At 39.7% G+C, this 25,828-nt stretch overlaps 1 protein-coding gene across 1 annotated transcript; it reads right to left on the minus strand.

The window, feature by feature from the left end:
- Positions 1-54: 54 nt before the first annotated feature.
- Positions 55-25,254, minus strand: LOC126373576 (runt-related transcription factor 1). The gene is made up of 5 exons (XM_050019748.1): positions 25,069-25,254; positions 24,013-24,229; positions 11,735-11,932; positions 912-1,073; positions 55-545 (listed from the first exon to the last, which is right to left on the minus strand). Exons 1-5 carry the CDS (start codon positions 25,252-25,254, stop codon positions 55-57), a joined length of 1,254 nt encoding a protein of 417 aa, XP_049875705.1.
- Positions 25,255-25,828: the final 574 nt, after the last annotated feature.

The following is a 25,828-nucleotide window of genomic DNA, read 5'->3' on the forward strand; positions in this document are numbered from 1 at the left end:
ACACCGGACGGTTCACTAGCCGAACAGAACACGAATTATTCCTGTATTGACCACTTAGTATGGACGCCACACATCTACGGGCCGTCTCTCAGAAGTTATCAAAGACTTACTGCGAGTCCTGATGCCCTGGTCGTTCCACTCCGGCGACGCTGGGCGTTTCTTCCCAGTCCCTGAGGCAGTCGAGCCTTCTTCTTCTCTATCTGGACTGGAATTGGAGTCTTCCTGGGGGGGTGGCGGTCTTAACCACCAGTCATATCCTCCGTATAGTTGGGAGTATAACCAGGCGGGTGGTGTTGGCAGGAGTGGAGAATTGAGGAAGAGTTGAGCGGCTAGAGCGCTGTGGAAGAGCGTCGTTGGTGGTGGCAGGGGTTGTAAGGGCTTGCGCGTCCTGGTGACGGAGGTGAAGGCTCCTGGGCGGTCGTCGGGCGGCGGGCTGCTGGACGCTGTCACTGAGATGTCGTCGTCCTGTGGCGAGCCTGGACGCGAGTTTGCCGGGCTTGTCGTGCTGTGAGCATGCATTGTCGTCGGGTTGTCTGATGTTACGTCTAGAAAAAAGAGGTTTCTTAGTTGTAAGTTGTCCTCTTAATATTCTTTAAAAGATTAAGCATCTACCAGTCTTTGCCTGGAACAGAAGTTTGAAAAGAACTGATCTCAGCTAACGTCTGTTAGTCCGTTGTCTACCTACTGCGTATCTATATCACCTTACCCTGCAGAAATATACTGTCAAATACAGATAAATGTTCCAACGCTATCACTCAACACGCGTAGCCAATGCGTAGTTGGTTATCGTACAACTCGATGGCTGCACATTCCTTGGCCTAAGTTTCTATTTCTACATACTTGATCTACTATGTAGGTAAAATAACGAAAGTATGTTTTATATCTACATAGGTACACATCCAAATACTTACCACTATCATGACTAACAACAGGCGCCACGTGCGGCGCCTGCGCATGCGGCGGCAGGACGTGGGGGGTAAAGTGCGCGGGAGTGGGCAACAGGGGTGGGGGATAGTGCCGGCCAAGCGCGCCCCACTCCCCGCCCGGGAGGCCTGCTAGCTGGTGAGCTATACCTGGAACAAATAGGAAGGATTAATATTATGGTCTTTTTGTAACCCTTGACGTAGGCGGAGGCGTATGCTCAGCAATGCACATCCTCATTGCACAACCACGAATTTGAATGACAATTTCATTGTAATGCCGATTCAACCCCTCACAACAGATATTAAACCCAATATAAAAAACTTTAGTCAATTTCACATACACGAATATAAACAAAGACCCAAACAAATGTATACAGCTCTATAATTATAACAATTCAATCAACAAAACAATGGCAGTAAGAGTTATCGTAAATGCTTTACTAAGACGATGTGCACGCTTCAAGATAGAAGCGAACGCGATAGCGTACAATTTTTACCTTTTCTCAGCTTTATATTTGACGTGACTTATTGTAGATTTGCCGCAGATGGCATTAACTACTTGGCCGGACAAATGGGGAGCGCTGAGGGCAACAACTGGGGAGCATTAAGAGCACAAATGGGGAGCGCTGAGGGTACTTTTCTCAGCTAATTGTAAACCATAAGCTTATTCACCTCTACTTATTCCACGTATGTTTTTCGTAACTTAATATTATTTACATAGAAATTTACATAAACAGGCTATAACCTACCCTATGTCATGAACATGAATGTATGGCACATTGTAATTTCATGTGAAAACAGCTGTTTAAAAATTCCACCGTTATATTTATTTATTTAAATCTATAATTTGTTCGACCTTTTTTCGACTTTTTTATATTCTTTTTTGTTTCAAGGTCGTATTTCAATACGCCTAGTATTTTATTGTAGGTAAATATCTATTTAAAAAGTACACTTGTCTATTGGTCCTAACCTAACAAATAATAAAAACGAATATCTGTAAAAAGTGTTCGCGGCGCATCTTGTCACTAAACGACGGTGTGTTAAGATCTAATTTAGTCGCAATGGACGTAATGACGAGACCGTACAATCGATATTACTCTTTATTTTAACAAGCATAACATCTTCATTTGAGGGACTTATACTATCTACATAACTTAATATATACGTATTTAAAAAAACCTTAGCGATTGTCCCCGCGGACCCTTGACACTACCCGATGGTACCACCGGTAATACCCTTGACACTACCGGTGGTGGTGCCATGGGCACGCGGAATAATACCCTTGACACTACCGGTGGTGCCATGGGCACGGAATAATACCCTTAACACTACCGGTGGTGCCATCGGGTAGTGTCAAAGGTCCGCGGGGGCGATTGTGAGTCTATTTGTTTATAGTATGTCAGTGGCTAATGCACGTATATATTTATCATAATCTGACACCGCGTCCGTTATCGCTTCCGCTTTAATAAAAACGAATGCTTTCTGAGTCATTGTGAACGCTCCACTACACTAAAGCGAAGCTTAGCGCATTCATCAAGATATTTAAATAATGAGCCCCTCATTCCCGGCGTTATCTCCACCACGACACGCGGGTGAGGTGCGCGATTTGACATCCACTTTGGAAACGCGAATCTCGGAATCAAAACCGCTTTCGCAAATCCTCAAGACGATTTGTTTGAACGTCAGAGGCTCGGAGCATTAAGTGATTTAGTCATAGATTGTTAAGTAATAAGAGGTTTAATCTTTTTGATTCAGTTCAAAATGAACACAAATATTGTGCGGTTGTTTGGTTGACAGGATATTCACGTTTATTTGCTTGTACATGCGTTAATTAATATCCGTTATGTATGTAACTGGAATTTTAATTATTATTTACAAAAGCTCGAATTGAATATAAACAGCGTTTCCAATAACGCGGCGTTATCATCATAAAGGCATTTATAAAATAGGAAATGTGTTTCGGCGTCATAATTTCCACTTGACATTTTTAAGCGCATAAATTAACGAAGTTTGCCGGCGCGACCCCGTATATTCGGCTTAACCCTTTAGCACCCACCTTGGGTAATTCCCACCCCGAGCCAACCCAACCCTTTCAGCAATAGAATAAATTACAGGCCGTTTTATGTCGCAGATACCGTCGCTACGAAAATGTAAAACACATTATTTTGAATCCGACCGCTTAGCCTTTATAGGTGTAGTGCTTTATGAGTCAGTACAATTAGACAAGCAGCTTTTTAGGATAAGCCGGGCTTTATCTGAGCGAGCTTTTACGATAACGATTTGAGATATTGAATCTGCGCGAGTTAACGAACTTTATTGTCTCCGAAAGTTTCGCCGTAAACTTTACGGCCAATCGCCACGTGATTTTTACGTTCACGGTTTTTGTCGTAATTTTTTTTGGTGCTTAAATGAAAAACAAAATAACAAAGAACGAATAAAAAGGGCAAGTAAAGTGATGAAATTCTGTCGTGAAGAAAATCCAATTCTGATTAGAAAAGAATATCTGGAGATTCGTATACATAAATTCACGCCTATTTCCCACCAGGGTAAGCAGGTACTGGGGGCTATCAGGTCTTCCAGAAAATATAGGCTAATTTTACATTGCATCTCTACCTTTACTAACATTTCATGAGCCTACTACCCCTGGCCGATAGGTGCAGCGTGCTAAAGTAAAAAGTAAGTAAAGTAAGAAGTAAAAAGGCACTAGATCAGTTACGAGACGTTTACCATATTTAGGTATATGAGATAACCTCTCAATCTAAAATCACGATATAAAATAGCGTCTTAGGAACAAACTCTACTCCATTGCAGTGCAAGTAGTTCATAAAAAAAAACTTTTTAATAAAGTGCTATCCATGCAGAATTTTTTATAGCATTTTAATAAGTGCAGAGTGGCCAGAGGCGGGATTCAAAGAAGGACTACATAATATTCCATGGAAGAGAAAAAAAACAAGAGAGGAACGTAAGATCGCCGCTTGGCTTTTGTTTTGTGCCGGGTAGGGGAAGGCGGTGGATTGGCAAAGAAACTGGATGGAAGCGGTATAGGGTATTCGATATCTAGCTGAATGTTGGTCGATAAATTGCGTTTTTTGCGATAAATTCTGAACGCCGTCTAAAACTCTTCTCTCGTGTGTTTAGAGGTCTATAACCGACCTCATCAACTTGGTATCCGGGTTACTATCGTCATAGGCCCCTAACATGGCTCATGTAACGATTACATACTTACTAAGTAAATAGTAATCGGAACCAACAGCTCAACTCATCACCTTACTTTTGGAGAATCGGGTGATCAGCCTGCAGTGATTGATAGACACTGAAAGTGATTTTTGTGACATGTCCCCAGCGGGATTCGAACCTGGTACCTCCCGATCGTGAGCCCAACAGTCAACCAATGGACCATGGAGGCCTTTAAACTGATCTAAAGCATTTACCGTCTTATTCCGAAACGATGACTAAAGTTAATACCAGGTTTAAAATATGATTCGCGTCACCAAAGAAGTCCCCAAGCCGCGGCGCTAGTGTCGCATATTTTGCATAGAATTATTATGACTTGTCAATTAGTTCCATTAAAATCTGTAGACTTATTTCTTGGCGCGAACTATACCGGGTGTTAGTGACATCGTAATTAAAACTTTGAAGGATGATTCAGACCACGATTCTAAGTTGATATCATGTGGAATATTTCTATGTTAAAATTGTAAGAAATTAAAATTAATATAATATAATTGATAGAGATGGAACGATATATGTGAAATATTACTAGGTAAACTATTTACTATCATAATTTCAATTCTCTGGATATAGTATTTACTTATACTTATTTCATAAGACCTTCTTATTTCTAAGAAAAATGTAAGAAACAATATAAGAAAAGACACATTTCAACGAGTCATATTTTTTAGTAAATACACCAACACAAACGCCTCATAATAACTCCCTAGGTCAATTCGGAATCAGAGTTACTTGGATATTAAATGGCGTGAACAGAAAATGTTTATCTATGACATGAATAATGGTTAGGCATTGTTTCATTCTTTCCCCGTTGTAAAGGAAGGGCAAGTCGGACGATTTGCATTCGTTAAAAATGTTGGAATTCTTTGTGTTGTGTGCACTGTGTGTAATCGCTCTATAGTATGCTTGAGCAGTTTTGATGCGTTGATACGTAGGTTTTTAAATGTTTTCACACAGTCTCCGTAGTCTAGCGGTTAGAGCATTCGCCTCAATTCCCGATAGGGACATTGTTGAAATCATTTTGTGAGCCTATATTTTGTTTGGCACTAACATTGCAGCCTTGAATTACCTGACTGTCCGAAAAAGTAAATTAATCCCGTGCTTCAGAAGGCACGCTAGACCGTTCCCGGCTATTAGCCACAAAAACATCTCCACCAACCCGCAGTGCAGCAGCGTGGTGGAGTGGAGCTCCATGCCCGTATTTCACATTTAACATTTATAGTGTTCTTCTATCGTATGGGTTGTAAGGAGTATGACCAACCTCAACAATCCTGGTGTCAAGGTTATTATTCAGCCGCCAAAGGCCCTTACATGGCTCATGTAACGACTACCTACGTACTTACATCGAGTAAGTAGCACTCAGGACCAACGGCTTAAACGTGCCTTCCAAAGCGCAGTGTCTTACTACATAACAACATTTCTAGTGATATCTTTAAAATTAAAAAGTATCAAAACGGTTGTGTAGCAGTAGAGTAGTGCGGAGCGGCCGCATCCGAAGACGTGCCGTGCGCTACATTGCGCCGGAGAAGGGTTTTTTCCCGGACTTTGAGAAATCGCGCCGGGAGAGGGTTGAACCGTTGAACCCAAACATTTTAATGCCATTTGCTAGATTGCCTCTTGCATTTTTCCAGCCGCTACAGCGCTAATCCGTGAAGACGACCGGGATTACCCGGATAAAAGTATTCGCGATTTTAGTGTGATTCCGATGTCCCGGGATTAGGGCGGAATTTTTTAACGACTCCCCGAGACCCTCGTGGTGATTAGAGAAAGGGTTGCGAAAGCACTTTGCTGTAATTATTTTACATTTCTTCGAACATCACTCCGAGAACGCTTGAACGGTTTCCCTTTTTTCTTTTGTTTTAGGTATCTTTTTTGAAAGCGGTCTGATAGAAATAGGCATTGTCTGGGTAAGTTGGTTGATGTACTAATATATATTCTCAATGGCCCATCGCTCTTCTTAAGATTAAATATTGATTTTACGATGGCAATAGGCTTGCCCTTTACTACAAATGGCACTTAAATATACCTCTGCCTACCCCTTCGGGGAGTGTGGCGTAATGCTTTGTTATGTTTATGATTTATGGCGGTATATGAGAATACATTTTCAGTCGCACGTGCATTATGTAAATCATGTGTACCTGTACTGTATTTCAAAGTAAGAGACAAGTTGGTAGCGTAATTATATTTGTAAAACGAAAATTAAGCAAGTTTTTTTAAGATTTTTAGTGTTAGAGATTCGAAGCAGGAGTTTATCAACATAATATATTAAAGGTTTCATAAATATAACTTATAAAAGCAATCAGTTACACGAGCAGCTAAAACTCGTTCAAGATACAATCATAAACTTTGGCTATAGTGTATTGTTTACCTTGAAAGTGTGAAATTGTAATTAAACGTTTAATAATTATTTGTAGACAACAAACAACTGAAATTAATATCCGTAATCTCGCGTTACGTATCAGAGTATTCATTTCAGTGTTTACCGCTACGAAACGAAGAAACTTCTTGCGCAGGCATAATATTAATTGGATGGGTGCGATAAGAAACTTAGCAAATTATACGAGTTCCATCGAAAGTTGACTAGTGTAACTTATCATCGGTGGGTTAGGCACGGTAGATAGTGCGGGGTGTGACGTCACAGGCGGGAGCAAGACTGATGCCCTCCGTACATCATAAGGTTAATAAGAGGGCTCGCGAACTAACGACGCCGCTTTGTCAACGCGCCTTAACCCGCCGCCGCCGCCGCCCGCGCCATCTTGCCGCGCCATGTTGGATTTCAATCTGCTTAGCGCTTAATGAATTTGCGTCTATTGATTTTGTTTAACCCCTTTTTGTTTTGCTTAATTAACCTTTCGGTGTAGGAAAGTAGCTGCGACGAGGGAGTTGACGGCCGAAGGTTACTTGAGATGTTTTCTATTTATTATAGGACAAAGGGTTGCTAATGACTGCGAAATGTATCGACAAGTAGATGTCGATCAGTAAACAGATTGGGCTAAATTATCATAAATAGCTACAGCTACCGCCTAATTAAAACACATTGTCGAAATTTTCTATGGCACGGGGTTATGGAAATTGCTCGTCGCATTTTGCAGTTAATCGCCAGCGTCATCATCATACGATTTCATTTGGAACCGTTTAACAGCAGAGTGAAAGCGCGAATCACGCCATACAAAAGGCTGTATGAGGTGGGTGGGACATTTAAAATTTACAAATGCGTAATTATGCACCCGCATTGTCGCGCGGGTGGAAGGGTTATGTTCCCCTCCCTCGCCCCCACAATCCCGGGCTTCCGGGCCTAATGCTATATTTAATTTTCTCTAAGGCTCCCTCATTAATAATGCGAAGGCTGCGACTTTAAGTGGCGCTCACACGGCGACGCGAGGCGCAAGGATGTGCAAAAAGTAGACAGTCTCGCCGCGGGTTCCACTCCCGACTATGCGCTCGCCTCTAATAATTTTAATCTTGCAGGGAGTCAGATTACTTCATTTGTACTTTTTAAGCTAGACAGTTCATTTTAATATACTTAGAGTAATAAATTAACTGAAGGTACCTTTTTTCTACTATTAGGGGCAAACACATAAACCGTTCAATTACTTAATAGGTATAATCTTACTTACTAACTACAAAATGGCCAGTCATTAAAAAGCAGGAGAAATATAGAGCTGTTAGTTAAAAGAAAAACGTTTGTTCTACCTGAAAATCTTCAGTGTGTAGATGGAAAATCGTATGGTAATCAACGATTTACAGTCCGCGACTATCTTTTTTTATGTAGGTACATACAGGTCAAGTTATATAATGAATTTAAGGTACATATTATCGAACACTTCTACAAGATTGCCTAATTTGTCTTACATAAGATACCGTATCCATATGTTAAATTTTCCTTCCAGAAAGTTGTGTATGAGCGCTGCGCTGGTTCGTGAGTGTGGATAATTTATCATGATTTCACAAGGGTTATTGCCTCACAGCTAAGAGGGCAGTCGTCACTCCTCGCTCCTCTGAGAGCACTCGCGACTTGTGGAATTTACATATTGAACGAGTTAAATTGTTTCACTAAGCTCTATCGCGGTACAAGGCGCCGGGAAAGAAGATATTCCTATTTGGGAATTAATAATAGCGGTGTTGTGCTGAAGGCCAGTTAAGAAGAAATAATTTGGATTATTCCTTAAAGTGATCAAGCAAATGAACAAGTAATTAAAGCTGTACAGTACAAAGCAAAATAAAGTTACTGATTTTATGTAATTCCTATAACATAACAAAGTAATTATACCAAAGAATGAGACTATATATTGTATTCCTATACAGGGTGTTAGTGACATCGTAACGAAAAGTTGGGATGATTCAGACCATGATTCTCAGTTGATATCAAGTGGAATTTTCCGTCGCAAAATTCAAGATTATTTTGTGTTATTTTTAAATTATTTTCAATTGTATACTTTTGCGACGTGTGAAGGCATAACGCACTAAATTCCAAATGCTAACGATACTAACCCACCACTTTAGATTCTTTCACTCTCATCAAAATCCTATCAGTACATGTCCACGTAACTATCACCTAATGACACAATTTTCTACAAAGAAGTATTATTTTCTAGAACGTAACAATACGGCTTAGGTTGTTTGAAAAGTGTCTCATCTCGGATCACAATTAAGGGCTCAAGTTACAGAGAAACTCAATAACAAGTCCGGCTTAAAAGCCAAACTGAATTAGCATGCATTAATTCACGTCTTGGCACCTCCTGTGTGACTGGAGGCTTCGGCACCGTATAGATACGTACAGTAAACGTAGTGGAGGGAATTGCTTTACTGGAAGCAGTTTTTTTTTTTTTGACGTGACTTATTGTAGATTTGCCGCAGATGGCATTAACTACTTGGCCGGACAAATGGGGAGCGCTGAAGGCTCTCACCCGGTACAACGTTTAAGACAACAGGCCTAAGGGTGCCCAGTTGGGCGCGAACCGCGGCTCAGGGCGTCGTCTGAGAGGAATTGAAAGAATTAATCGACCCTAGTGGGTCGATAGCGATAAGCGCTGAATGAGGGAAATCGTCGACCACGCCGGCGGGGTCGGTATCGGGGTAAACTGGTAGCAGTAATTAGCCAAATGTAGAAGGAAAAATGCAGACAATAACCTTGAAATTGATAGCGTGACATACGTTTGCCGGAGTGACTGTCCGGAGTAAGCACAGGACCGCAAAAAAAAGGAAAGAGACTCTGCCCAGAAGTGGAATTTTGTAGGCTAGATTACATTTGGATCATGTCTTATAAAAACTGAGCGAGAAGAGAGCGCACACTAAGCCACAATTTTTTTAGAAATCGTTTTTCAACACATGAAGATCTCAAATCTATGCTTCCTCTTGCAGAAAATTATAATGTTTGATTGTCTGAAATTCTCTAAAATTCAGGAGGTAAGTTCGACCCTAATAATTGCAAGAAAAAAGGGTTTTAGGAAGTTTTTTCTTACAAGTTCTTACAGACTCAACCGTTCGGCTCGTGACCGTTGAAATCTATCAACCTACAACCACACGACATAATACTAACAAAAAAACTAAAACCCACCAGAAAACCTTGTCGAAGTGGCAAGTTTAACTGAATTATCGGAAGTTTGGCCCCTGCAGGGAGCTGTATGGCACAGGAGTCGAGGTGTGTAATTGTGTTAGAGCCCTTTGACGCGCCCTAACAAGGTTTGCTGGCACTTGGCACTAACGCCCGAGATGACAACGGAAACCTTGTTCAACACAACACATTATGAGCAACCTTTTGATCGGCGTTTTGCTGGTGGATAACGTTCGAAATTCAAAATTCTTAAATAAACATTGATTGTATATGGAGGAATAGAAACAACAAATACTTACTATAGAAACAAAAAAGTAACTAAGTACTTAATTATTTTAAAAAAGCAATCCGATTCTTTTAGTTGGCTGTTAGGGTTGTAACGTTTTCTGCTACGAGTATTTTACTTTACTTGAAATTGAATTCAGTACAAAGATACTATTTGTAACACTTTATTGTGCTAGATTAGGTATAAGTCTGTGGTAATAAGTGACCACTGCCTCTTTGGTGTCTCAGTTCATTTCAATGACTTAACGTATCTTCATAGATTATTACCATTTCCAAAAGGCACAGTAAGTAAACGATTGAAAGCAGTGGATCGTGTTTATTAGGTGCAAACGTCTGTCGCTCGGTGGCACAGCGCGGCGCTTAGCAACGCGCGGCGCGGGCGCGACGCCGTCGAGGGGAGCTATCTCCGCTTCGTAATAGAATTCAACACCTTCTAAGTACGTATACACCTTATGATGTACCTGCTACATACTTAAAAGTTATATTATAACTTTGTGAATGTTAGAGATGTTGTGAAAATGTTCAGTGTAGCTGCGCATAACAAAAAAAAAAGAAGTAGAAAGTCTATCAGCGCCAATCGTTTCTACGCGAGTGTTTTTGGTTGTTTGTTGATCTAAATAACTCTGAATTCCTGCGTCCAATTAATGATAAAAATAGAACTAAATACAAACATAAATATCTATCCAAAGTTGCGACCATCAACAGTTTCTTTACAGGTGTCTAAAGAGGGCCCCAAATTGATAATTAATTGTTTCGCAAAAGTTGTTGGCCAAATTAAATCCCCTTTTGAGGCGAGTCGGAGTGACGACGGTTCGGGCGAGGCCGGGCGCGTCCGGGCGCCTTGACAATTTAATATCCCGGATAGAAACGTCCGACTACAACCAGCCTTTGACTAACTTAGCTACGGAACGCTTCATTATTCCTTCTTATTATTATTAAGACATAATTTTAGAGTTCTGCGTGGAATCGTCCACTTCGTTCTTATAGGCATGAATACTAAATGAATAAGCTGTAAGTGCATGCTAGTGATGTTGCATACATCACCAGTGTAGGTAGGGTAGTAATTTATTGTTAGAATTGTCGTAACCAACAAAATATATTTCGACTTCGTAGAACTTAAACATAGACACAACGAGATTAAAAGGAGGTACGATGTTATCTCCAATAATGGACATCACTGGTAAAATTTTGTGTATTGTATAATTATGATCTCCGCTGGAATTTCTTTCACTGATTCATGACTTTTTTACATTATTAGTACTTAGAAACCTCCGGAGTTCTTTGTAGGAAACTGATGTACCTAGTCAGTTTCTTTTTCTTGTCATAATGTATTTCGAATATCAAATTACTAAAGTCAAGGCTGCATGGTCTATAGATCTTTGCCTGATTATAATACGGCGAATTTAAACAACAATAACATAATTATTATTCATAATTCACAATAATTTATTCGCCAGTGGTAGGTACTTACAACGTGATGGGTAAGTATTTAGTTGTCAATTAACTACCTATAATCCGGTTCAGTTAGTTTCTCCTTAGTATTCTTTTAGATCAATTAAGTAGGTAATAAGTATGCAGTAGAATCTACACCTAGGTACTAATATGTACACACTTTGCAACCATGTCACATTAACTTTTTTGACAAATTAAACCGTAAGTCTCATTAAATGTCAAATATGATAGTGCGACAGGGTTCTTAAGTGGGTACATGATATTACTCATGACTGTACAAGCCACTCACCTGACAATTTAAAAGGTAGCGACCCCATCAGCGGGTCCGGCGCGAACCGCGGTCCGAAGTGGAAGGGGTGGAAGCCGTGGTGACGCGTCTTGGACCTTGGCTCTCGTGGTCCGTCCACCGTCACTTTTATGGCCTTCTGGTAAGTAGCCACCTGCGGCGGCGACGTCGCCAGCATTATTGTCAGCGTGAACGATTTACCTGCGCAATGAGAATAGGAGATGTTTATTAATAACAAAATACAAACACCAGAACATTGAATTCACAACCCACACGAGAGAAGATAACATTTTTTTTAGTGATATCGTAAATACTAAATGAATGTCTGATATTTTCAAGACTATTTCAAAAGTGGCTGCAAGTCATCTTGATTACTTGTGGCTCTAGCCACCCCATAGGGAATTTCGGGCGTGAGTTTATGTATATTGGCGTTGTTGAGTGGAAGCGATCACGGCCTCTGTGGTCCAGTGGTTGAGCGTTGGGTGATCCGGAGGCCCCGGGTTCGAATCCCGGTGAGGGCATATCACAAAAAATCACTTTTTTGATCCGTAGTTTGGTTAGGACATTACAGCCTGATCAACTGATTGTCCGAAAGTAAGATGATCCGTGCTTCGGAAGGCACGTTAAGCCGTTGGTCCCTGTTACTATTTACAGTTGTAAGTGAGTAATCGTTACATGAGCCATGTCAGGGGCCTTTGGCGGCTGAATCATAACCCTGATACCAGGGTTGATGAGGCTGGTATTCCACCTAACAACCCACACGATAAGAAGAAGAGCGATCACTGGGCAACTAAAATAATAGTAAAATGATTTTTATTTTAATAAGAGTAGGCGGTAAAGAAAGACGGTGATAATTTTAAGACATTCGACTAAACACGAATCTTTTCATATCGCACAGAAGAGCTGCAATACTCAGATATCGAACTGTCTCCGCCGCCATCCTGAGCACGTAACGTCATCTACCGAGGAATGCGGGAATGCCTCGAGGTCGGGGCTGATTTGTGACGCGGCCGCGTGCCACCACGACCGGTGGGAATGCAGCTTTATTTAAAAAGAAGGGTTCATTTCACGTACAACATGTGATGCTTACTTCACTTAGAGATTTTTGACCTGTTGGCTTCACATCAATCACCAAACTGGTGGGCTGTAGAGGTGATCCTATGTTTTTTGTGTCGGTTTATTGTTGTGAGTTAGCGGCGAAGGAAAACACGTGAAGAAACCCACTTCTATAAAATCATCTTACATTAAGCTGTTAAATTATATACTGAATAAGTAATTACCTATATATATTTAAGTACTTATAGTTAAACATGAGTAAGTTAGAAAGAATTCATGTGTTGAATTCATGACCAACGGCTTAACGTGTCTTCCGAAGCACGGATCATCTTACTTTCGGACAATCTGGTGATCAGCCAGTAATCTCCCAACCAAACTAGGGATCAGAAAGTGATTTTTGTGACATTTACCCACCGGGATTAGAACTCGAGACCTCCGGATCGTGAGCACAAGGCTCAACCACTAGACCACGGAGGTCGTTACCCTTTCCTTGGGATCGTTACTAACCTTATTGGGATATACTCGTGAGCTTATGTTTATGAAAGCTCTAGTTCATAAAGGTAGATTACTAATACGAACTGTATTGCGTGGCGGCGCGGTCGCGTTTCGGTAGCAACTGTCATTTTGGCTAGGCGAGGTGAGGTCAAGTTGAACACAATTACCTAGTTAGACTGGCTAGTCACACTTACTAGGCCATTTAAACCGCAATGACATTTACGAGTAGTTTAGTTAAGTACATGGTTTTATTGGCGTCATGAATTATGCGAGGTTTGCTTAGAATTTACGGGAAGATCATCTCCGCTTATCTAACTTCAAGATTCGACAGATCCAGTTTTTACAGAAGCAACTGCGTGTCTGACCTTCCAACTCGCGAAGAGAAAACCAGCCCAATACAGATTAGGTCACATACCTTCGAAAATACATTTCTCGGGAATGTAGGTTTCCTCACGATGTTTTCCTTCACCGCTGGACACATGATAATCATTTATGATCCAAACATGAATTCGAAAACAAGTTCAACAATCATTGGTTTAGGTCTGTGCTGGATTTAAACCTGCGACCACAAAGTGAGAGGCGCGTTCTATCAACTGGGCTACCACGGCACGAAAAATAATTCTAAACTCTAAAATTGCTGTAAAAATATACAGCAAACAATTACAGGATTACGCGTATGTTAGCGCTAGAGTCAGCGAGTCGAAATGGCATCGTAACGTACCACACCGCAGCCCACAAACAGTCGACGTGTGTACCGTTTGAACAATCACGCTATATCGACACACCGATGCTAATTCCGCGGTCGAATTGTGGCCGTTCTTGTCAATCGACATCGCGATCGGTTTCACCTTGAACACACGTCAGTTTTGTTGATCGTCTTTTACCGACTTCAGAAAAGAAGGAGGTTTTAGACTCGTAGGGTTTGATTTTTTTTTTGGGAGAGTGCAATAATGGTGCCGATTCCAATACACACCGTATAATTTTACTTTTAAGTTTTACCTGTCATTTTCTTATCGGCCAAAAAGGAAAGGGACGGGTAATCGACAGGCTTAAAATTTTATTCAGAAATTTAATCAAGCGTCTTTTTTATATTGGCAACTTACCCGACAGAATTAAGTTGACATCAAACAAAGCATACAAAGCATACAAGATTTAAATTACTAAGTAGATAGGTACCTATTTTTCTTTGCTCCTTCTTCTTTATACTTTGACTTATCTACAATCGTGGTGAAACGGAGAGCCGTGTTGCTCTATGTGGTGAAATGATTTGCTTATATACCATGGTGACTGTTGTAGTAAATACTTAGACTTGTCAATTTATACATTGCTCGAGGTTAGGAAAACATACTTGCAACAGTATTGAAAGATCGGAGAGTCATAGATACCTAATTTTAACGCGGTAACAACCCTATATTATGTGTTTTAATTTTGTCAATTTACATGAAATTCCCAACTAGTAATTGGACGCGTAGGATATTTCTGTAACAAAATTATATTCCGCAAACCAATGATTACAGTTGAACGGTGAATCCGAATTAGGTCAACGACTGCCAATACGTGCGACACGAATTCATCGCGGCCGAATGAAATCCGCGTATCTCATTTGGCCTGATGAGTTCTATTTCCATTCATTTCTGAATAAGAATTGCGTACCGTCGGAGCAAAACAAAAGAGGCTAACATTGCCAACGTCTGGCGTGAGGCCAAAAGCCGGCGGTGGCCGGAGGACCATGAAAACGACATAAACACCCCCCCACACCCCCGACCCGAAATGAGCGGCCTCCCGCTTATTTTCATAAAACCCGCATAAACCCGGCGCGAACTTAAGAGAGAGACCAAGAAATTGTTTTCCGGAGCCAATGTTCGCGAAAAAATAAGCACTTTGACTGCCGCGGCCCGACACACTACTCCTTTACGTACAAATGCGTCGGGGAACTACGGATGGGCGGTAAGTTATCGTCATGTCGGGGCGAAACGGTTTCTTTCTTTTGGTACTTGTATGTCACTAGAACTGCGAGATATTTGATAATCTATTTTCATAGTTCTGATAAATTACATAGCATCACGCTTGTATACCTGAAGGGGTAGGCAGAAGTGTATAGTATATAGTAACACGCCCACTCCTCGCCAGGTACGTATAAATCCTATGCGAAATAAATCAAAAAAAGAAATTGAAATTGAAATTCTGTTACTTTTTAACATAATGGTAATTATTTTGATGTGATTTCGTACCTATAGTAAGTAGAGTGGACAAACGCGTTTAGAAATCGTAAAAAAGATAAAAGATTTCTATTTTTCTTCCCTAATTACAAGAGTTCTACGTATATACTTAAGTACTGTCACGGATCATTATCTAAAAATAGAGTAGAGATAGTAAAAATAGAGAAAATATCCGTGCTTCGGAAGGCACGTTAAGCCGTTGGTCCCGGTTACTATTTACTGATGTAATTGAGTAATCGTTACATGGCAATTGAGTAACCTTTGGCGGCTGAATCATAACCCTGACACCAGGGTTGATGAGGCTGGTATTCCACCTCACAACCCACAAGAAAATAAAATCTAAAAATGAAAATGAGGCACAAGCAGTTATCGACTTTACTACTCTTTCTCCAGACGTCATTCAAAGGTTAACTTTTAAAACAACGCGCAAAAATAAAAAAGAAGAGATCTCACACACCATCACAGTACCTGTCTATAGGAGACATACACGAACGTATCAAGGAACAAACAATACTTATATCGCAAAAATGAAGGCATTCAGAGCGTAAGTTCATAAATCATTTAGTTATTCATAAAAAGGCTTTCGGCTGGTTCTGTTCCCCTCAGTCCCTGTTGGGGGAAACATATTGCACCATGTGCTACACTCTTCATAAACTGCTGATACCCTGTAGGGGGCCACTGATTGTTCATAAAAAAAAATTCAAGAGGTAGGTATTAAATTTAGAGATAGTTTTGTAAAAAGTAAAGTACTTACTTATTTATTATTTGGTCGACCTCCATGGTCTAGTGATAGAGCGTTGAGCTCACGATCCGGAGCTCCTGGGTTCGATTCCCGGTGGGGACATATTACAAAAATTACTTTGTGGTCCCTAGTTTGGTTAGGACATTACAGGCTGATCACCTGATTGTCCGAAAGTAAGATGATCCGTGCTTCGGAAGGCACGTTACGCCGTTGGTTCCGGTTACTCCTTACTGATGTAAGTAAGTAGTCGTTACATGAGCCATTTCTGGGCCTTTGGCGGCTCAATAGTAACCCTGACACCAGGGTTCATGAGGTTGGTATTCCACCTCACAACCCACACGACAGAAGAAGAAGAATTTATTATTTGGACGATTTACAACTGAATAGTAAATACAGCGGTGACTGAATGCTAATTAATTACAAATCTCCTTCATATAGGTTTCAATATAGTTACTCAATACAGTAAGCTAACTGAATGTAGGTTGAATGAAGTAGGCATGTTAACTACTGTAAGTTACGTTTACGTTACGCAAGTAAAAACGGAACTCCAGGCTAAATAAATAAGTACATATTATTATACAGGATGCTAGTCTAGATGTAGTAGATGGTCTGAATCATCCCGCTCAGTATTCTATGGTAAAACTTTATCTTATGTATTATGTATTGTAAACAAATCTATTCTATTCTATTCTATTCTATTATACAGGATGCTAGTCTAGATGTAGTAGATGGTCTGAATCATCCCGCTCAGTATTCTATGGTAAAACTTTATCTTATGTATTATGTATTGTAAACAAAGGATGGCATGAGTTTGTACCTACATAACTTCTTGCATGAAATGTTTAAGACACCTAGCGCCATCTGTTCATTGATACACGCAACATCGGAATGAAGAGTTATTCTTATTAGTTAGTCTATAACTTAAAAAAAATGGGCATAAGTAGGCATACATTATATTATTAATCGTCTTTGTTGGAAATCCATACTTTTGATAAAAATGTATACCATAAAAAATATTTTCCCTTGAAATGAAATTTTTTTCGGGTTTTTTCCCTTAGAATTGGGAAAATTCCCAAAACGCGGGAATTTTCCGGGTAAGAACCCAACACTAGTTATAGATGACCTGGTGAACTTCGTATCCTTACTTGCAATTTAAAACCTTACTTTTTCAAGACTAAAATTACCCAAATCGGTTCAACCGTTCTCGAGTTTTAGCGAGACTAACGACCAACAATTCATCTATATATATGTATAGATTAAACTTAAAGGATATTCATTATAGCTGTACAATCTATTCAAGAACCATTGTTTTAATACCCACCGAAAAAGTATCAAACTTAAAAGATAAATTGTGAAAATAGGAATAAGATTCCTTATAATGAGAACCGAACGAAAAGAAATTGTTGGGGGCAATTTTCCGGGACGTCAGATTAAAAATCAGCTTTATAACGTCATAAAGTAGGCGGGAGCGTTAAGATAAGAGTTCCCCGCCCGACCCCGGCTAAATAAAAAATGAGCCACAATCGTAATGGCTGCCAGCTCCTTTGATCTCGGTTTCATAGCTTACTGAGGCTTTTCAGCTTAGAGAGCGGCAATTTGGATATAAAATGCCTAATGCGGACCGATACGCATTAGGGACATTAGCGGATTGACTCCCAGCATACTTACACTCGTGCATACACATGTGGGGAGCGGATATAAATAAACTGTTTACCTACACAATTTCTACCATTGAACCTTCTCTAATAAAACCGACTGAATGCGACACCGTAAAATCCGAGTTTATTGAAGCATCTCAAAGAACAAGAGAAGTCAAATGCGGCACAATTAAAATCCTCCCCGGAGACGCACCTCAGCCGAGCGGTCAATATCGCCGGCGAGACCCTCAATTTTCACCACTCTCCCCCGCGCTAATAACAATAATTAGGAATGAGTGGTTCAATAATTAAAAACGGAAAAGAGAACAACTTGAAAAAGACGAGCAAACCTGTAAAGAAAATCATCCATCCCCCTCTTTCATTAAAGTGATAACCATGACAACGTCTCGCTCACTCATCTCAATTTCGCTTATGAATTCTTTGCGCCCGCTTGCATCTCGGCTAAATTAATAAAAATTCAAATGGATGCCTCCGTTGAGCTGCGGCGACGGCGCTAGTTAGCCTTTTGTTTATGGGACTTCGGAAACTTTGCAGTTAAGAAAATTAATGTTAACTTTCAACTTTTGGCACCTGCTAGGCTGTTTTTTACTTAAGAAATGTATATTAGACTAATTAGTAAAAACCATTAAGTACACAAAGGCCATTATTCTAAATGTCTGAAACGAAATGGTAATAAAGACCATATTAAAACCATTACACGTGTAGACACAAAAGTTAATCTTTCCATCCTTCTATAACATAAAACATTACCATAATTCCTCATCCTAAATTCAAATGTGTATATTCGCTGTCTAACATATTTGCGAGGTTTTCGAATAGAAGGGCGAATTTAAAATCATTAGTTGGAAGCCGACGGGAGTGCATCAAAGGGGCTCTCGAGTTAATAACGAAAGGTGAGGCCGAGGTCTTGCCACGGGTTATACAAAAATAATATCCCCCAAAGGGAGGGAGCTATTGTCTCGCCTTACCGACAGTGTTTGGCTACCTACTACAGATGTTAAGTGTGGCATTGTTTCTTCTAGCTTTTGAGTGTTTTGTCTTCTATCTAGGACGGTAGCTATCTATGGCTATTATTAGACACAAACGCTTTGTCCATTTCTTGAAATGAAAAATCTGACCTACGGCTGTTTTATGTTAAAAGCTAGTCTTACAGAATAGATGGGAGAAATCAAAAATATTCGCAAGGTGTTCGACAAAAATCTTCTTCATTATCTGTACTTTTTTTTGTAAAGACAGACACAACACACGCCTGTTATATTTATCAGGATGAGCCTCAGGTCACCATTACACTACCAGTTACTACCAGTTAGTTATACTCCAGCTGAAAATATACTTTTATACGTTCTTCAAAATTCGTTTATCACAACTTTTCTTACATAAAACGTTTAATTTTTTCAAACACTTTAGAGAGCAAGAGACGCTTAAACTGCCTACGCATGGGGGGGCCGGGGACAATCGACCCCGTATTTTTATCCCGCCAAGGTGGGGTCAATCAATCGATTAGCAGATGTCGCGCCTTGACTATTGGCGCGGCAAATTGGCCTCTTACTGCACCCCGGGTAATAAGGCCGCCTAACGAGACAGCTTACCTTTAAATTAGGGATTATTTTGAAAAGAAACCTTCGAGATATTTGGCTTTTCTTTTTGGTAAAAATTTCTTTGGTAAAACTGATTAGTAGTAAACTAAACAATCGTTGCTTCATAATAAATCAGCTTTATCGAAATTTAAGAAGACTGGTAATCAATGAATACCATAATTATTAAACCCAGTCTGGGAAAATTAAATGAAGGCTATCCATTCCCTGACGTGTCTGACACGACGGACCGACGCAAAAAGTGTTCGCCCTCATTAAATTTTTCGCTTATTAAAAATTCTCCGCGCCCGCTCCCTCCGCATCAGCTACGCAACTTTTTCTGAACGAAACAAAAGTTGTGTTCCGCGGGGCACCGATCTCCCCTTTGTCTTTTTACTCGATAATTTGAGTGAGATTTTCTCGCAATTTAAGATAAACAAAGAGAGCGCTTACCCTTAATTGGAAAGCAGAGCGTTATTCAGGATGGAACGTGACAAATAGACACCTCTTAACTTCTTTCCCACTTCCGCCGCTGCCGGCTATATTGGTTTTTCCGTGTAGGTACGCGATGGCCAAAAGCTTTTGTTTGTTTAAGGAAAAGTTAATGAGGTTTCTTTTTTGCAGTCCGTTTACGGCGCAAAAGTGGGTCTTTATACGTACTGCGCGTGTCAATTAAAGTCAGAAGACTGACGGACCCTGGAGTTTGTATTTCAACCGTAATCTGTTAAACAATCTGATTCTTATTTTCACTTTACAAAAATAAAACATACATTTAGACGCAAATTTCAACCACTACACCTAATATTGAATCACAAGGAAATCCTTGTAGATACTTGATTTTCCATCATAAAATATTTAAATAAAGAATAGAATAAGTAACAGAATTATCACTAACCAAGCCTTTAATATGAAAACAAAGCTAACATCAGATTACAGCACTTTACATTATAATGTGACATTTGATCCGCTCGCTATAAATATTCAGCTCAAATATGACCCAGTTGCGCTCCCTTGTTCTCAGTTATCTTACAAGTTGTCACGTTGACATGCCGCCCTCGTCACAGAGCGGGTCTAGTTCTTGATATTTCTTACAAGTTTACCCGATCCCCTCTACCCCTCCTCCACTATGGGAACGGATCCAGGAACCACCAACCCACCAATCACTGCTAACATAACAAAGGGCACACTTTCCTGCTTTTTTATAGGTACTTAGAACTCAAGTAAGTATGGAAAATCCAAAAAGACCCATAAGATCGCAAAATGAAAAAAATCTCGTCACACAATTTTATCCGCTAACTGACAGAAAATGACGGACCAGAAGAACTCAAGAAGACACCAACCGAAATTTCTTTCACGTTTTCGGGGTTGGTTGACCATGTTCGTCACCAGAACGCATATATACGTCATCAGGACGCAAATTTGCAACCAGATTTGATATTGAAATTTTATAATAATAAAAATTTTATAAATAAACAGATTATGTTCAACCACATCGTGATAATTTAAGAACCTATCGCCCATCTAGTAAGTCCGCCATGTTAGAGAGCCAATCCTCTGATCAGGGAACCCCCAAAATTCACTTCTAGGTCCGCGCCTGCCCCAGCATCCCCCCTCCCCCCTTCGTTAGCTCCCCTGCACTATTTGAATATGAGATGCGAGGCAAGTTTACAGTTCGCTGTTCCTTCGTGTTTGCGACCCCAAACTTTAACTTTGTTCGTTTCGTTGCTCATTTGGATCGATCGGTGTAGTTTTGCGAAATAATCCCGAGATATAAGCAATTTTATATATAGTACGAGGTATACCCCGTGTAAGGGTTGGTAGGATCGGTTACGAGCCGTAATTGCGAAGAGCTACAAGTGCCGACATTTGACCGCTGTTTGACCGCACGGTTTTTGCGTAGGATCAATAATGTAATTGACACTTGTATTGGCAAGTTTTATACCACTTATTTCATGGTCTTGAAGCCACCACAGCGCACGGAATTTAGTAATTTAGTTTTTTATTGTCAAAAAGAATATTTTTGAATATTTTTTTATATACTTATATATATTTTATTAAGCCGCCTGTTGTGCTTTTCTGTTTATGTTGTCCTTATCTCTATATTTTGTGTCCCTTGTGCTCAATAAAGTATTTTATCTATGTATCTATCTATATTTTATTACATCCTAACAAAAGTCATCTCTTTGTTCTCTACAAGAGACCTCTCGAAACCAAAAAGACCTAAGATTATGTTAATTATTAAGTAGGATTATAGTCGTAGATAAAATATTCTTTTAAAATCCAAACCCCATCGTTTAAAAACTCGGCCTTGGGAAGCCATATATAAGTGGGTAGGTAGATAGGTACTTCATCTTTTTACTTTTTATTTCTGTTTTTTTCAAAGATTTTTATTTAGAGAACTAGATTAATGAAGCATATACACTTAACATGATGAACGTGTGGCATTATATCGATGACTAGATCAATGGGTCGGTGATCGCATCACCACAAGTGCATAATCGTCTTGAGGTGGCAAGTAAGCGACATTATTTGCAAACTCCGCACCTACGGTCAATGCCCTAACATAAGTCACCACTGGCTCTAAAGGCAATCTATAAGAACGACGCATCGGGATCTTTTTTTTTTTGACGTGACTTATCATAGATTTGCCGCAGATGGCATAAACTACTTGGCCGGACAAATGGGGAGCGCTGAGGGCTCTCACTCGGTATAAAATTTAAGACAACAGGCCCGAGGGTGCCCAACGGGCGAGAATCTCAGCTCAGGGCGGCGTCTGAGAGCATTATATTTGAAAGAATTAATCGACTCTAGTGGGTCGATGGCGTTAAGCGCTGAATGAGGGAAAACGTCGACCACGCCGACGTGGTCAGTATAGAGTATTAATACATCTGGATACTCAAGTAAATATTATATTGATGCACTGACTGTATTTCAAGATTTATATTTTTTAGATTTAGATTTTATGGACTGTAAAATTGAAACTATACAGTTTATTATTATTTATTTCAAGCTAGAGACAGGTACTAAGAATATGGATTAGTTTAACATAATTAAAGCACATAATAACGGGTTCTTAACCGCGTAAACTTAAAACAATGGATTAGTTTATACCGAAACTTCATAAGTAATCTAAAGTATAGAAATTCCAGACAAATCATCATCTCCTAAAATTCCATTCTTTTTGTAAACATAAATATACTTACAGTGTGTTAGTGACATCGTAACGAATACTGAGGGGGATGATTCAGACCATGATTCTGAGTTAATATCAAGTGGAATTTTCAGTCGGAAAATTAATGAAAATTTTTGTGTTTTTTTAAATAAATTTCCGTTCCATACTTTTGTGACGGAAAATTCCACTTGATATCAACTCAGAATCATGGTCCCAATCATGCCTCGAAGTTTTCGTTGCGATGTCACTAACACCCTGTATACAAAGAAAATATGAATGTTTACGATAATGTACGGTCACGAGCATTAATATGTATGCATGTATATATACACTTTGGTACCATGTCACATTAACTTTTTTGACAAATTGAACTGTAAGTCTCACTAAATGTCAAATATGTTAGTGCGACAGAGTCCTAAAGTGGGTACATTATATTGCTCATGACTGTATACGTGGGGTTGTAAAAATATTCTCCCTACAGCACTCAACAACCCCCACTGAATATTTCAGGAGGTCTTCTTTGCTGCATATTAATATTAAGTCAATGGGGGTAATCGATCTGGTTCTATGCTTTGCAAGATCTACAACGTAAGCCTGTAAGAGGCTTATGATATCGACGATCAGATTACTAACTTCATCCGGATAAAGGATAACTTGGATTGATTGCTCCATGTGAACTTCGATTTTGTATTACCTATTGATACAAAATTACCAAATCGCAGCTTTTACATAGACGGGGCATCAATAATCTTATATCGTTTAATTACTAGAAGTCTATTCAATGTCGTAATTGAATAATTGTTTTTTCAAAGACAAGCATTTGAAGTCTGTTTTAACGGTTGAACTTCACACACGTAAGTTGACACCTGGGGGGTTAAAATAGGCCACATCGAAGCAATTCATCTAACAAAGCAATTGCTATTTGACATGTGTGTGCATTGCGCACTAACTTTTATATGCGCAAATGCGCAGACTTCAAATGCTTGTTTATTAAAAAAACAACGTTATTAAATTACGATGTTGATTAGACTTCTAGACTTCTAAGGGTCCTCTCAGGTAGATAGCGGTTACGCGTTCTTACGACAAATCTACAATAAGTAACGTCAAAAAAAAGCTTTCTGTGTTGTGTTACTTTTGTTACATGCCCTGCTGTGTGGGGTCTACACAGTGACCGTAAAACGCGAATGCACATCGCTATCGCTTTATGTCTGAACAAGCTTAAGATCTCCCCAATAGATAAACATAACAGACAATATAAGCTCTCGACTATATCGCAAGATGAAGTAAGTACCCACATCTCACTCAGTCTCTATTAGACTAACATGATACATGATGAGCGGTATCACCGCAGTAAGTAAAACTTACCTCGGCCACTTCGCCCAACAAATCTCAGGTCATTAAACTTGGCGACCTGGTTCTTCATAACCGCCGTACAGTTCCTGAGCTCCGCGGAACAGTTCTCGTCGTTACCAGCGCGGACGGTCACCAGCGTGCCGTCACCCACGTCACCCAGCGCCACCACCTTGAACGCCACCGGGAGAGTCTTGTTTGATCGCCAGTGTGGGGGCAGGACTGTGCATACCTGTAATATTGGGATGGTGGTCATGCATTGCTAGTTTCTAGTTATTCCTTCTCCTCAACCAATCGAACCTTGCGAAATGACGTAGAAACAAAAAACTAGTCTAAATAAATTAGTTTTTTTAATTTGTACTAATTAGTGCGAGATTAGATCGTATTCTGCTTAGGAATAAATAATTTCGTGAGAGCGAAAATGATTGAAAAATTCTGCTCTGGTTTTTATCTTTTGATATTCTTATCGTTGTAAAAGGATTTTTTAGAAATCACTAAGTATCTCTATAGTATCTCATACAGAGCTAAAACGGAAAAGAAATAATTAGTGACTAATAAAATACCTACTAGTACTTGTATACCTAGCTGATCTGAATTTTCCGAATTTCCCTATCATTCATTTTGTTACGAATATCAGCGTATCCTGTTAGACGCACTTAACACACATTAAATTGACGTAATTTAATTAACGAAAATGTGAAAGCTTATTTTCCAATATCACATTATTTTGAGTAACAACCACAATTTATATGAAAACACTGTGTTCTCCTTTAACTACTTGAAAAACATTTAATAAAACTGTAATATTACTTTACACGATATCTGTTGCATAAATTAAAGATCTATACCCTCAATGTACTTAGCTCAATGATTCTAGCTCATTCTAGATAATTATAAACATCAAATCAAATACACTTTACTGCACAGAACGCAATTTTAACAATCAGACGCACAAATACATTATTACAACTTGAGGTATATATTGGTCAGACTTAATGATTAGAAGAAGAGAATTGAATCGCTTTTGTTTTGTCGTGGTAACGGTCATCAGATCTGATGGTTGGTACTTACAACATGAGGACTGCCAGTCTTGACAAGCTCTCCAGGGTGGTCAGCCAATAAACCTTCAAGCGTGCGTTCAGCCAGCAGTTCGGCGGTCAAGGGCTGGCTCGGTAGACCACCAGCTCCGTAACTCGACGACGGCGCCTCATGCCCCAACCCACTAGTTGTTGAAGTCACCTCGCTCGATAGATGCATCGTTCAAACCTACTTCTACTACTTTACTATACTGTTACTGTCCTAGTCTAAACATGATATCTATTCACTTGTAACACTGTTCGAACAATATCATATCCGTCACATAACTTTCACAGTTCGTTTCGTGTGATGCTGTGGGCTTCGTTGGCGGTATCTCGCTTTTGGTGGCGCAGACATCTTCCTTGGTGGTATCTGCAAAGAAAACGCTAATTAATAAACATAATTATTAATATTTATCGACAGAAAATTTATTTTCTGTCGGTATAATGTTTCCATAAATTAAGGATATAGAGGTAGTAGTTGACATAAATATAATTGAGTAGGTACCTTAGCTGACTAAGTATGGAAATACTTGTATTTCAGTCTATGATGCCTCTCTCCTGGAGATCAGACACATTAAGTAAGTATAATTAGTCGAAATTAGCGTACATTGGTTATGACTGAAGTACAAAATCGAAATTGAGTATGACAATCAGTTCGCTAATAATTATACAGATCACACGAAATAGAACAACTTAAAACAGTGCGAACGGTGAATCATGCACTGCCTAAACTTGTTGCTATCGACAATTAG

This window comes from Pectinophora gossypiella, chromosome 16 (genome assembly GCF_024362695.1).
Source record: "Pectinophora gossypiella chromosome 16, ilPecGoss1.1, whole genome shotgun sequence".
In the NCBI taxonomy this organism is placed as follows: Eukaryota; Metazoa; Arthropoda; class Insecta; order Lepidoptera; family Gelechiidae; genus Pectinophora; species Pectinophora gossypiella.